At 42.0% G+C, this 15,163-nt stretch overlaps 1 protein-coding gene across 4 annotated transcripts; it reads left to right on the top strand.

The window, feature by feature from the left end:
• Positions 1–1,395: 1,395 nt before the first annotated feature.
• BLOC1S2 (biogenesis of lysosomal organelles complex 1 subunit 2) lies at positions 1,396–10,655 on the top strand. Of its 4 annotated transcripts, none has more exons than XM_044934951.2 (6): positions 1,396–1,539; positions 1,928–2,044; positions 7,701–7,820; positions 8,520–8,624; positions 10,000–10,057; positions 10,187–10,655. In XM_044934951.2, exons 1-6 carry the CDS (start codon positions 1,434–1,436, stop codon positions 10,275–10,277), a joined length of 597 nt encoding a protein of 198 aa, XP_044790886.2. In that variant the 5' UTR covers positions 1,396–1,433; the 3' UTR covers positions 10,278–10,655. The 4 variants fall into 4 exon arrangements, with proteins under 4 accessions (XP_044790886.2, XP_006067676.3, XP_044790889.2 ...); XM_044934952.2 differs by having other exon boundaries at positions 1,462–1,592; XM_006067614.4 differs by lacking the exon at positions 10,000–10,057.
• Positions 10,656–15,163: the final 4,508 nt, after the last annotated feature.

The raw sequence follows: 15,163 nt of genomic DNA, 5'->3' as shown, positions 1-15,163 counted from the left end.
AGTCGGACACGACTGAGCAACTGATCTGATCTGATCTGATGATTGTCCTATTGGAGGAAGTGGAGGTGGTAATCTAGGGTGTTCTGGTCCTTAGAAGGGGTGTGTGTGTGTTTGTGTGTGTGTGCACGCGCACACTGTTGGGTGTGGGCAGTGAGAGTGCAGATGGAGAATAACCAGAGATAAGACAAAAAAGCTCCTACACCAAGATTTCGAGAGTATAGGCCTGCATCTTGACACCTGCTATATCCCCTCTCTCTTCCCTTGTGATCTTTATTCTTCCCTCATTTTGCACATTCCACTGCTCCCCACTTTCGTTTTTCATCCATTCCCTTCACCCATCCCTGTTCTTCCATCCCATCAAATACATTCTATTTGTATTTGAAACAGCTGAATGCAATTAAGAACACCAGACTGTATCCTCAGTTCTGAAAAATTATAACTGGACTTCCCTGGTGGTTAAGACTCTGTACTCCCAATGTGGACACATGGGTTCCATCCCCTACAGGGTCGGGGTAACTAAGATCCCACATGCCAGGTGGTGTGACCAGGAAAAAAAAAAAATTATGATCTAAGCTTTCTTCAAGAAAGGTTATAGCAACGGAAGAGAAACAGGTGCCACTCTGCTGTTTGAAAAAAAACGCCCAGTGAGTTGACCTTAATCTAGGACATCGGAAGTGAAGTAAAAGTCACTCAGTACTGTCCGACTCTCTGCGACCCCATGGACTATACAGTCCATGGAAGTCTCCAGGCTTGAACACTGGGGTGGGTAGCCTTTCCCTTCTCCAGGGGATCTTCCCAACCCAGGGATCAAAATCAGGTCTCCCGCATTGCGAGTGGATTCTTAACCAGCTGAGCCACAAGGGAAGCCCAAGAATACTGGAGTGGGTAGCCTATCCCTTCTCCAGGGGAACTTCCCGATCCAGGAATACGAACCGTGGTCTCCTGCATTGCAGGCGGATTCTTTACCAACTGAGCTATCAGGGAAGCGGAAGAGAGAGTATTTTGGCTCAAGTGTAACGGCCTGAAGGTTTCCCAGAGCCTGGATGAGACTATCTTCAAAAGCATGGATTTCCTGAGCAGTCTTTCAACGACTAATACCGGCCAGAGTGAGGATTCTCTGAGGAGGGGCTAACTTGTCTCTTTACCACTTTATAGTCAGCAGGCTACACTGGGCTCGACCCATCCAAGAGGTCGTGGGTCTGTTACTAGGCTAACGATACTTCCAGGGAGTGGCCGCGGGATTGAGTGCATCCTTCGTTCCAGATGTCGGACCCTTGGCAGCGCATTCACTCACGAAGACTATTTTAGCTTTAAATTTGGCTTAGTGCTTACGCTTGGTTATTATTCATTACTTGAGACATAATTTAGCCCACAAGCGCAGAATCACTGGACATTGAACCCAGGGCGGGGAGGGCGGGGCACGCCCAGCGCGCATGCGCAGCACCTCACAACCGGAAGCAGCGCGGGGGCAGGGCATGGCGGCGGCGGCGGCGGCGGCCGAGGGTGTCCCCGCGATCCACCGCGAGGAGCCAGTTCGAGGTATGCGGAGTGGACGGGGATGAAGTGTCCGATGGGGAGGCCTGAGTCTCCGGGTACGGGCCCGAGATGCCGGGGCTCACCTGGCGGGAGCGGGCAGATCGGAGGGGCGCGCCTGTGTGTGAGCGTGTTTGTCCTGTCAGGGCTACTGAGAAAGAGTGGCCCCGAGGTCAAGTGTGGCCTGAGGCCGGTGCAAGGGAGCAGAGGCCTGAAGCAGAGGCGGGTGAGGCAGGGTGAGGCAGGAACGAAGTGAGGGACTTGGAATTGCGGCACTTGAGAATGGAGCCGATTTGATGGAATGAGGTCAGGTGGAGGGGTGTGGGGAGAAGCTGCTGTGTCTGGATTAGGACCGGGGCAGGGCGGGGCACTTACTCATTCTCCTTTGATTCAGATGATGTCGCTGTGGAGACTGCTGAGGAAGCAAAGGAGCCTGCTGAGGCTGACATAAATGAGCTCTGCCGGGACATGTTCTCCAAAATGGCAACTTACCTGACTGGGGAACTGACGGGTGAGGCGCGGTCCGGATGGATGCGGGTAGTGCCGGGCACCACCCGCTGAAGTGGTTTGGCGTTTGGCACCGGCAAACCCGTGAGGTGCTTTAGCAGAGTCAGTGTGCGGCTCCCTCCCTAACCCCATAAACCTTAAAACATGCCTGTTGGAAGTTTGGGGAGGTCAAGAAAGTGTAGGAAAGAAGTCCCTCCCTTCCCTGGAGAAATTCAGAAACTACTTTCAGAAACACAGGATAAACAGCAAGGGCCTACTATGTAGCACAGAGAACTATATTTAATGTCCTATGATAAACCATAATGGAAAAGAATGTAAGGAAAAAAGAATATGTGTGTGTGTGTGTGTGTGTGTGTATATATATGGCTGAGTCACTTTGCTGTACAGCAGTAATTAACACAGCATTGTAAATCAACTGTACTTCAAAAAAAAAAATTTGGTGCAGAAACACGTAAGAATACTTAGTACAACCCTGCAGGTCTCCATAGTGTAGACTGAGCCTGAGAAAACGAAAAAGAATTAATCAAGAAGTGCTTTCTTGGGGGAAGTGTATTTTGAACGGGGTTGTAAAGAATATAAGAATTCATTGGCAGAAAAGTGGGAAATGACTAGTGAGTGAGATAGTATAAGCAAGCTGTTTGTTTGGCTAAAGAGATGTACTTATTAGGTTAAAGGGAACTGGGGAGTGACCAGCAAAATTTGGGGTCTATTAGGTTGGTCTGAGAATTTGATGACCCACTCTTTGAGACATGATTAATTTTTTGGTCCAGTGTGTATTTCCAAGTGAAGCATGAGCCATGTGTGGAGGAAGGTCCAAAAAATCAAGTCTGGGTCAAGTGTAGCTTTTCATAAGGGTCTGTTACATTGTTTCACTTCCCCAGGAAGTTGCTGTGAGCTAAATTTGTGAACCAGAACGTATGAGAAAATGCTTGATGTAGAATAGGAGGGGTTGTGAGTCTCCAACAGCCTATTTATTTGTTTATTTCTGAGCAAGAGAAACCAAGCAACAAAATGTAGATTTTATTTATTTATTTATTTTGGCTTTTCTTTAAAAATTCCAAGGACTTGGCAGTGCTCGCATTCTCGCAGAGCTCTAGTTGACTAGAGTTGGGCATTGTCTCCTCTAAACGGACCAGCATGGTGCAGTTTGTTCCTACTACTCCCTGTTTTCTCCCTTTTACTGAGACCCGATGTCAGTTGCCATTTATTACTCTTCTTATATTGTTTTTTAGTAGTGGTACAGAAATAGTTTTCTGTACCAATGTCTATCAAAATTTATAAAGTAAATGATAGACTAAGACTAAGAAGATCATACTGTTCCAAGAAATGAGAGTGTATTTCTTTGTAGAAGTGAATAATCTTGTGTTTAATATGCAAACACCTGGCTTGCTTCACTCATTTACATAATATTGCTGGTTCCTGGGTATTTGAGTGTGTCACCGTTGTTTGAAAGAGACAAGTGTGATAGCAGTGAGAGTGTGGATATGGAGGAGAGATGGAATAACAATATCTCAGATGAAAAGATATGGTCTGTGACAGAGTGATGGTAAAAGGAGTGGAGAGAGGAGCATGGACCCAAGATCATTACGGAAGAGGAATTTATAAGACTTGTTGAAGTGGATATTGAGGGATGGGAGCAGCTAAAGACATGTCTGAGGTTTTAAGCCAGTGGTGCCATCAGCCAAAATAAGCAAGTTGGAAAGAGGAACCATGTTTAGTGTGAAAATAATATTTTCAGCTTGGGTTTTGCTGATTTTAGGTATTACTGGGATACTCGGGTGACTGTTCCCAAGACATTCAAGTGACTTGAATATGTGAGTCCAGAGCTCAGAGTGATCAGAGCAGGAGAAACAGATTTGGGAGTCACCTGCCTAGTAGTGTGAGTTTAGGATGTGTAGGAAGAGATTGCCAAGGAAGACCTTAGAGGTAGATAAGAAGACCTGGACTGAAATCTCAGGGAATGCCTGTATTGGGCAATTAGTTTTTATTAACAGTACTTAAAGTACCTAGATTTACAAATGATTTATTATAAAATTAAAGTGGATTGTAATTTCCCTATGATTGTCATTCTTATCTATACGGATACTTTTTTGAGTTTGAAACTCAAAAACTCTGGGAGTGCCATAGGAATGTGCCACCTATGTAAACATCAGCCATGAGTCACAGCTGAGGAAGAGCTGAGACCTGATAGTTAAGGGAGTTGGATGAGAAGAGATCTGGCATAGACACTCAAAAAGAGCAGTTAGATTAGAAAATGCTATAGCAGCCAAGGAAAGGAGCAGTTCATGGAGAGAGGGAAATCAGTAATGTCAGATACTATGGAGAGGCCCAGGAGGATAATAACTGAGAAAAGGCCAAGGATTTGGTAATTAGGAGAGCACTGACAACCTTGGAGCATGTGATTTCTCTGGGTGTTGGGGACAGAGACCAGACAGGAACGGTTTATACCAGAGAGTGGTGGTGAGAAGGAAGCAGTGAGTGTAAGTTACTCTTTGAAAAGGGTTAACAGTGAAGCTCCTTTGCTTTACTGAGTGAATGATGTAGGTGTAGAATAGACGGAGTGCTTTGGGGCTGGAGAAACTGGAATATAGATAGAGAGGAAGGTGCCAGGATGGAGAGAGAATTTGGAAAGGCAAGGGAAAGGAGATGGTTGAAGAGAGGCTCTGAAGAGGTAGAAGGATTGGGATCAGGCACACAGGAGGAGAAGGAGCTGTCTTGGCAAGAATAGGAACACTTCTGCCTCTTGAAAATATATTAAGGTTCAGAGAAGTTTAGAAGTGAGGCAGAAAGATTGAGGCAGTTTATGTAAGTGGGCTTGACTTTTGGGAAAGTTGGAGTAAATGCCATTTGCTTTGAGTAGGGATGGGGAAGGGAACCAAGGATGTGAGAAGCAGGCAAATAGTTTGGAAAACTCAGTGCATAAAATGGAATACAGAATCACAAGTAGTAAATGAGTTACTAAGAAGTGTTGAGGTCCTGCTGCTGCTGCTAAGTCGCTTCAGTCGTGTCCGACTCTGTGCGACCCAATGGATGGCAGCCCACCAGGCTCCCCCGTCCCTGGGATTCTCCAGGCAAGAGCACTGGAGTGGGGTGCCATTGCCTTCTCCGGTTGAGGTCCTAGTTGACTTTATATATATTTTGAGAGAGAGAGAGAGAGAGAGAGAGAGATAGAGATATATCTTTTCCCCATCTCTTCTACATTTATTTGCAAAGCTGTTTTTTTCCTTATTTTCAATTGATGGCAATTGCTTTACTATGTTGTGTTAGCTTCTGCCATACAACAGTGTGAATCAGCTCTAAGTATTCATAGGTTCCATCCCTCTTGAACCTTCCCCTCTCCCCTCACCCCCAGGTTGTCACAGAGCACTGGGTTGAAGTTCCCTGTGTTACAGCAACATCCCACTAGCTATCTGTTTTATGTATGGTAATGTATATGTCTCAGTGCTGCTCTCTCAATTTGTCCCACCCTCTCCTTCCCCCATGTGTCCACAAGTCTGTTTTCTATGTCTCTATTCCTGGCCTACAAATAGGTTCATCAGTACGATTTTTCTAGATTCCATGCTATGCTAAGTCGCTTCAGTTGTGTCCGAATCTGTGCGACCCCATAGACAGCAGCCCACCAGGCTCCCCCGTCCTTGGGATTCTCCAGGCAAGAACACTGGAGTGGATTGCCATTTCCTTCTCCCTAGATTCCATATGTATGTGTTAATAAACACTATTTGTTTTTCTCTTTCTGACTTAACTTCAGTCTATGTAGCAGGCTCTAGGTTCATCTATCTCAATAGGACTGACTCAAGCTCATTCCTTTCAATGACTAATATTCCATTATATATATATATATATATATATATATATATATATATGCACCACAACTTCTTTATCCCTTCATCTGTTGGTGGACATCTAAGTGGCTTCCATTTCTTGGCTATTGTAAATAGTGTTGTAATGTACATTAGGGTCAGTTCAGTTCAGTTCAGTCGTTCAGTCGTGTCCGACTCTTTGCGACCCCATGAACTGCAGCACGCCAGGCCTCCCTGTCCATCACCAACTCCCAGAGTCCACCCATATCCATGTCCATTGAGTTGGTGATGCCATCCAACCATCTCATCCTCTGTCGTCCCCTTCTCCTCCTGTCCTCAATCTTTCCCAGCATCAGGGTCTTTTCAAATGAGTCAGCTCTTTGCATCAGGTGGCCAAAGTGTCTTTTTGAATTATGCTTTTCTCAGGGTATATGCCCAGTAGTGGGACTGCTGGGTCATATGGTAGTTTTATTTTTTGTTTTTTAAGGAATCTCAATACTGTTCTCCATAGTGGCAGTATCAAGTTACATTCCCACCAACAGTGCAAGAGGGGTCCCTTTTCTCCACATCCTCTGCAGCATTTATTGTTTGTAGAGTTTTAAAAAAATTATTTATTTACTTAGCTTTGGCTGTGCTGAGTCTTCATTGCTGCCCGGGCTTTTCTCTAGTTGTGGCGGGTGGGTGCCACTCTCTTGTTGCAGTGCACAGGCTTCTCATTGTAGTGGCTTCTCTTTGTTGTGGAGCATGGGCTTTAGGGCACTCGGGCTTCAGTAGTTGCAGAATACAGGCTCAGAGTTGGGGCTCACGGGCTTAGTTGCTCTGCAGCATGTAGGATCTTCCTGGATCAGGAGTTGAACCCCTATCTCTTGAATTGGCAGGTGGATTCTTTACCACTGAATCACCAAGGGAGCCCCATTTGTAGATTTTTTTTGATGATGGCCATTTTGACCAGTGTTGAGGTGATGACCCCATTGTAGTTGTGATTTGCATTTCTCTAGTAATGAGCGATGGAGAAGGCACTGGCACCCCACTCCAGTATTCTTGCCTGGAGAATCCCATGGGTGGAGGAGCCTGGTAGGCTGCAGTTCATGGGGTCGCTAAGAGTCAGACACAACTGAGTGACTTCACTTTCACTTTTCACTTTCATGCATTGGAGAAGGAAATGGCAACCCACTCCAGTGTTCTTGCCTAGAGAATCCCAGGGATGTGGGAGCCTGGTGGGCTGCCATCTATGGGGTCGCACAGAGTCGGAAATGACTGAAGTGACTTAGCATATGTATCTGTATTTATGGTGCAGTCTACCCAGTTATATGATGTCATATTAGGGAAACCAAGACTGCTTGCTTCACCTCCCTTTTTCTGGTACATGAGTTTATCTTTTCCCTTTCTAACTACGATCCTGAAGCTTCTGGATTTTATTTGGTTTGAATAGTTTGCCAGTTGTTGCCTGAATTCCTACTTAGACATTTAGAATACATATGTGTGTGCATAAGTTGCTTCACTCGTGTCCTACTCTTTGCAACCCTATGGACTGTAGCCCTCCAGGCTTCTTTGTCCATGGGATTCTCCAGGCAAGAATTCTGGAGTGAATTGCCACGCCCTCCTTCAGGTGATCTTCCCAACCCAGGGATCAAACCCACAGCTCCTGCAGCTTCTGCACTGCAGGCAGATTCTTTACTGCTGAGCCACCAGGGAAGCCCTAGAGTACATAGGCTGAGTATAAATGTCATAGATCAGAAGGGGCCTGCTTCTTTGACATTCCCTAGATCCTGCCTTGAACTGCCATTTGGTCTTTAATTCCACATTCTAGTCATCTACACAAATCTTAAAGGTATCACATCTTCTGTGTTTGTTTTAAAGCCACCAGTGAAGACTATAAGCTCCTGGAAAATATGAATAAACTAACCAGCCTGAAGTATCTTGAAATGAAAGATATTGCTATAAACATTAGTAGAAACTTAAAGGACTTAAACCAGAAGTGTAAGTAATAATTTTACAATTAAACATGTTTGTTTGTATTTAATGTTCATTTGTGCTTGAGGGAGTGGAGAAGGGAAGGGAACATGGTCTCTGTCCTCAGGTAGCTCATTTTCTAAAAGTGAATTACAAAGTTAAAGTGAATTTTTTCCACTCTGAGGATTAGTGTGCTTTGGTGGTACAGTTATTTCTGCTTCTGAATCTTGAGTTGATCCATTTATTTCCAGAAAAATGGGGCAGAGGAAAGGTGGCCAGATTCTAGTGAATTAACAATGAAATCCGTAAAGGACTACTTTATAAACAGAAAACCATAACATATATAATCATAAAATGCTGCTTTAGTTGGCAGAATATATTTTCCTGTTTACTTATATTTGTGTTCCCTGTCTATAGGGCTCTCCTTCTTGGTCTGGGAGTACCTAAGAAACTGAGTCAGTAATGGAAAGATTGCTTGAGGAGCAAGGAATTTAAAAGAGGAAAACTAGTAGATGAGAGAGACTTAACTTTGTTTAGGTCACCAGTCATACCTGATCAGCTAGCTACTGTCTTCTAAGGCATGTGCCCTGCCAGTGATCAGAATCATGTCACTCCACCTACTCTGTCGTAAGCAGAGCTGACGAGACACTAGCATGCTTACTTTCCACCTTTTTCTGCATTCCTTGTTGATGCTGTATAAACCCTGGTCTGTCTTTGTTTTCAAAGATGCTGGACTGCAGCCTTATCTGGATCAGATCAACATAATTGAGGAGCAAGTAGCAGCTCTTGAGCAGGCAGCCTACAAGTTGGATGCATATTCAAAAAAACTGGGTAACCATTTTTATTTGTTTTGATTTGATAAGAGCACCCTCCTCCCAGTATGACCATATGATAGTTAACATTTATGGTATGCCTATAGTGATCTATTTTAATCGTCACAAAACCTCTGGAGAGTAACTTTTTATGACTAGTAGTAATAAAATAACATTTCCTGAGTGCTTAATAACGTATCAGGCACTGTTCTTAATATTTTGTGCCTATCATTTTTTTTAATCCTTTGATCTCTGAGGTAAGTACATGATTTTTAGCCCCATTCTATTGAAGAGGAAGCTGTGGTTGAAGGAGTTATAACTGGCTTAAGGACAGCAGAGTTGCACAGTGAAAGTGCTTAAGGACACAAAGTTAGTATATAGAAGAGCTGTATTCCAAACTATGATTGATTTCAAAGCTCAAGTGTTTAATTGTGGTTCAGCAGGCTAAAGCATCTTTAATAATGTAGATGCACATCTCAGAAATAGAGTAGGCAGTCCAATCAAGGCTTTCTTAAGGAGTTACTTTTCCTTTAAGGAAGAAACTGGTACTAGTGTTGATGCCTTGCTACCTGACTCTGGCTCTTATATCCATGATTAAAAATAACACAGTTGTTACAAAAAAAAAAAACCACGTTGTTTTTACCCTAGATATAATTTACATGTTGTTTTTAATCATTGACAGTTGTTGACTACTTCAAGCGATTGGTTTGTAGCAGACTGAGATTTGACATGGGTGGTAGTTAACACTGTCCACAATTAAATTTACTAAGTGGTGACTGTGAACTTTAGAAAGCATTGTGCCAGATGCTTTCAGGGTTTTAAAGAAAGAGGGAATCTAAACATTAAGGGGTTTACTTGATGGTCTTTTAAATTCCTGTATCTTTCAAAATTGTTTTCCTAGTGTGTATGAGGGATAGGAATAAGAAAATAAAAGGAGAAATGTACTTGAGATTTCAGTCTGGCTCTCAGAGGGTGCCTGGGACAGAGCCTGGAGGGGCAAGTGCTTCCTATGCTTTTCTAAGGCTCCTGGTGGCTCCAGTGCTAATACGTTTGCTTAACCCTGCTAGAGTGTCTGAGCAGGTGCTGTTGACAGGGCTAGAATGTAGGGAACTCATTTTAGATTCTTGGTTATGTGTATGGATATTTGACTCCTTATCTTAAGTTGTGCACACTGATTATCCAAATATCTGTCCGTAGATAATAATGATAGTTAGCATTTATGGTGTACCCGTAATTTGGATACAGTTTGGACAGCTACAAGGACTGAAGTTAATAGATATGTTTAAAAATGTAATAGACATTTTTGAATTTGCTTGGAAATGCTAACTAAAGAGTATCTTTGTAAGAGCTGATTTTGTTGTTTTAATGTTTCAATTTTTGGCCACATTGCACAGGCATGTGGGATCTTAGTTCCCCGACCAGGGATCAAGCCTGCGCCCTCTGCATTGGGAGGTGAAATCTTAATTACTGGGCCACGGGGGAAGTCTTTTTTATTTTTTTCTTTCTTTCTCCCTCTCTCTCTTTTTTTATAAGAGCCCATTTTAAAAGATATAACTCTTCCTCTCCCTCTCCCCACTGCAGAAGCCAAGTACAAGAAGCTGGAGAAGCGATGAAAAACAACTGTGGGGACAAAGTCTTTTTTAATGTGGAAAGAATGTTTTATAAGACCTGAATCTTCAGGTTGATGAATTGTCAAAACTCCTCAAAAGGCAACTATGCTGGTCGTCCAAGAAACATCGCAACATTGGAGTAAACTGGAGAACTGTGGCTATCCCTGGAGGAACTTCTTTTGAGGCAGAATCCTCAGAAACTCAACACTTATAACTCCTTAGCTTTTACTTGAATGCTTCATCATCCATTCAGGACAAAGAGTTTCTCAAAGTTCAGATAAACCTGGGCCTGCCAGTAGAATCAAATGAGTAGCAGTTAATTACTGTATTATTTTCTTAAATGGTTGGTTTTTGAGTTACTGTGTAAAAGGTGGTTTTTTTCTATCAAGGATGTAATGTATTGCTAACAAGATTCTAAATTAAAAAAGGAAAACAAAGCAGTCTTGTTCTTGTCAGTTTATTACCTTGTGAATGTCAGTAATTTACTTTTCCATACATTGCAAATAACAGAAAATCTTAAAACCGTCTCAGGCCAAGTCTTCTAGACTGAACAGAAACAGTGGAAGGAGTGTTGTGATAGCTTGGTGTATGTGATGGGCCCCTCCTGTCTCCTCTTTCTGAGTCAGATGGCTAGAGACGGATGACACTTGGCATGTGTGCTCGCTTTTGGAAATATAACAGGATGTGTGTGTGTGTGCATGTTAGGTGGGGAGGTGGGGCTGCCACCCAGGCTACTCAATAAGTAAAGCATTTTATAAAATATCTTCCTACTTGTGTCTGCAGCGTCAGGGGAGCTTCCGGGAACCTGGCTGTATTCCTTTCAGACTATAGACATCAGAGGGTACTAACTAACCAGTCTGGAAGACAGTCAGTCATATCCAGAGTGGGGTATCAGCAGTTACGAAGGTGCCTGAGGTCCCCAATTCCATTTCCAAAAGAGTTCTTAACTCTGTAATTTCCCACCATTTAAGTTCTAGAAGTCCTCCATGATCCTCTGCTTCTCTGAACTGTTGCTGTGGTCTCTTCTCATCTTAACTATGCCTCTAACCTGTAGTCTATGCTGCTGGCAGATCAGTCTTTCTAAAATGTAAACTGGCCACATTACTCCTGCTTGGAATTGTTTCATGACTTCTCATGGTGTCTTTGAAAAAGCCAGACTCTTTTTTTTTTAACTTAGAAACCAACATTTTAATAAGTATTTTGTATTACTTTTGTGTTTCTGAGGAAGTAGTCAAATGTGGTTCTTTATTAAACTTTTTGTAACTTTTTCATATAAGATTCAAAGCATTTGGCCAGATACACACCCTGACACAAACTCGCATTTTGAAATTGGTATCAATATATAGAGGCAACAACATCCCCAATTCTATTCAGGGTTCTCCTAAGGTAAAGTTGAAAATACCATAGTTTTAATCTTTCATTCTATTAATGTATTACATTTATTGATTTGTGCGTGTTGAACCATCTTTGTGGGCTTCCCTGATAGCCCAGTCGGTAAAGAATCCACCTGCAATGCAGGAGACCCTGGTTGAATTCTTGGGTCGGGAAGATCCACTGGAGAAGGGATAGGCTACCCACTCCAGTATTCTTGGGCTTCCCTTGTGGCTCACCTGATAAAGAATCCGCGTGCAATGCAGGAGACCTGGGCTTGATCCCTGGGTTGGGAAGATCCCCTGGAGAAGGGAAAGGCTACCCACTCCAGTATTCTGGCCTGGAGAATTCCATGGACTGGGTCACAAAGAGTCAAACAACTGAGCGACTTTCACAACAGCAACCATCTTTGTATCCCAGGGATAAATCCCATTTGATCATGTGTATGAGTCTTAACGTGCTATTGAATTTGGTTTGCTAGTATTTTGTTAAGAAGCTTTACATCTGTATTCATCAAGGATATTGGCCTGCAGTTTTTTTGTAGTATCCTAATCTGGCTTTGGTATCAGGGTAATGCTCACCTCATGAGTTTAGGAGTGTTTTCTCTTCAGATTTTTGGGAAGAGTTTGAGAAAGATTGGCATTACTTCTTTGTTTAGTAGAATTCACCAGTGAAACCATCTGATCCTGGGCTTTTCTTTGTTGGGAGATTTTGATTACTGATTCAAAATCTTTACCCTTTATTGATTTGTTCAGATTTTTCCATTTCTTCCTGACTCAATCTTGGTAAGGCATATGTTTCTAGCAATTTATCCATTTCTTCAGGTTCTCCAATTTGTTGGCAGATAATTGCTTATACAGTCTTTGTATTTCAGTAGACTTCCTCTTTCATTAACTTTATTTATTTGAGACCTATCTCTTTTTGTCTTGGTTAGCCCAGCTAAAGGTTTGTCAGTTTTGTTTATCTTTCCCAAAACCAACTTAATTTCATTGATTTTTTCTATTGTTGTCCTGCTCTTTATTTCATTTATTTCTACTCTATTTTTACCTGCTTTCTACTAACCTTGGGCTTACTTTGTTTTTCTTTTTCTAGTTCCTTAAGGTGTAATGTTAGGCTTTTTGAGATCTCTCTTTTTTCTTGATATAGGCATTTATAGCTGTAAACTTCCCTCTTATTTTGCAACATCCATAAATTTTGGTATGTTGTGTTTTCAGTTTCATGTTTCATCTGATTTTCCTTTTGATTTCTGTTTTTGTTCTTTTGTTGTTCAAGAGTATGCTTTTCATGCATTTGTGAATTTCCAATTTTTCTCCTGTTACTGGATTCTAGTTTTGTGACATTGTATTTAGAAAAGATACTTGATATAGTTTCTATCTTTTTGAATTTGTTGAGACTTGCAGCCAAATACATGATCTAGCTTGGAAAATGTTCATGTGCAGTTGGCAAGAATGTGTTTTCTAAATCCATATTTCTTAGCATGCATACAAGGCCCCTATGTCATTCCTTTTTTAAATTGTACTTCCTATTAATCCGAGACTTAACACTGTTTTCAGCTGTTATGAGCTACCTTAAATTCCCATGGATAAGTTGTCTTTTTTTTTTTTTTCTTTCATAAACTTTCTACTTTACAACAGATTTAGATTTGCTGGAAAGTTATAAAGGTAACACAGAATTCCATACACCTAAATTGAAAACAAAAAAGGATAACAGAATTTCATGGTTGAGCTTTCACATCTCAACCATGTTTCCTCTTCCTGAAATGATTACCTGCCCATGCTTGACAAACTTCTCTTATTTAAGATTCAGTCTTGATCTTCACTCCTGGGCTATGCTGTATTGCGCCAAAAGTAGAAAAAACATGTTAGTGTGCCAGCAATACGTTGATGTTTATGAGGCAGGTAATTTGATTTAAAAAAAAAAAAACAACATTGTAGGAATTGTGAGGAAAATCAGAGTTTTTGTTGTTCTTTATTTTAAGTTTTAGTTAATTTTGAATTGCTTAGGTTGCCTTTGATGAGTCTTCCATGCACCTGAGTTATCAGGAACCCTTGTTTCCATTTCACTAAACACTGTTGTCTCCAACCAGTAAGACTGAATGCTCAAAAAAGTCATTATCATGAAAAACAAAACTAAAAAGGTAGGTAGGCTATTGTGGATTAAAGGAGATGAGAGAGAGCTGAATCCAGGTGTGAAATGTGATTGGATCATGAATGAAAACAAAAGTATAAAATTTGGGAGGACACAAGAACTTTAAATGTGTGTTAGGTGGATAATTTTGAATTAAGGTTAATTTTCTTAGGTGTGCTAATGGTGTTGTGGTTTTGTAGGAGGGTGTCCTTCTTCCAGACATTCCAGCTGGATTTTTGAACTGTGGTGTTTGAGAAGACTCTTGAGAGTCCCTTGGACTGCAAGGAGATCCAACCAGCCCATCCTAAAGGAAATCAGTCTTGAATACTCATTGGAAGAACTGATGCTGAAGCGGAAACTCCAATACTTTGGCCACCTGACGTGAAGAACTGACTCGTTGGAAAAGACTGATGCTGGGAAAGATTGAAGGCGGGAGGATAAGGGGACAACAAAGGATGCGATTGGCTGGATGGCATCACCAACTCAGTGGACATGAGTTTGAATAAACGCTGGGAGTTGGTGATGGACAGGGAGGCCTGGCGTACTGCAGTCCATGGTGTCACAAAGAGCTGGACATGACTGAGCGACTGAACTGAACTGTCCTTCTTGAGAAATACATGCTGAGGTATTCTGCTGTCTTCAATTTACTTTCAAATGACTCTGGGAATAAAAGTATTAATACTATGCACCTTGAAGGAAAGAAGAGGAAGGGAGGAGTAAATTTGGCAACTTGTTGACACATGAATCTAGGGGATGGCCATTGTTCTTTCAACTTTTTGATAGGTTTAAAACTTCCAATTCATCTCACACACTAGTAAAGTAATGCTCAAAATTCTCCAAGCCAGGCTTCAGCAGTACATGAACCGTGAACTTCCAGACGTTCAAGCTGGTTTTAGAAAAGGCAGAGGAACCAGAGATCAAATTGCCAACATCCGCTGGATCATTGAAAAAGCAAGAGAATTCCAGAAAAACATCTATTTTTGCTTTATTTATGGACTACGCCAAAGCCTTTGACTGTGTAGATCACAATAAACTGTGGAAAATTCTTCAAGAGATGGGAATATCAGACCACCTGACCTGCCTCTTGAGAAACCTATATGCAGGTCAGGAAGCAACAGTTAGAACTGGACATGGAACAACAGAATGGTTCCAAATAGGAAAAGGAGTACATCAAGGCTGTATCTTGTTACCCTGTTTATTTAACTTATATGCAGAGTACATCATGAGAAACGCTGGGCTGGAAGAAGCACAAGCTGGAATCAAGATTTCTGGGAGAAATATCAATAACCTCAGATATGCAGATGACACCACCCTTACGGCAGAAAGTGAAGAGGAACTAAAAAGCCTTTTGATGAAAGTGAAAGAGGAGAGTGAAAAAGTTGGCTTAAAGCTCAACATTCCAAAAAAAAAAATAAAGCTCAGCATTCAGAAAACTAAGATCATGGCATCT

This window comes from Bubalus bubalis, chromosome 23, assembly GCF_019923935.1.
Source record: "Bubalus bubalis isolate 160015118507 breed Murrah chromosome 23, NDDB_SH_1, whole genome shotgun sequence".
Taxonomy (NCBI): domain Eukaryota; kingdom Metazoa; phylum Chordata; class Mammalia; order Artiodactyla; family Bovidae; genus Bubalus; species Bubalus bubalis.
This window is presented reverse-complemented; position numbering and strand designations above follow the sequence as displayed.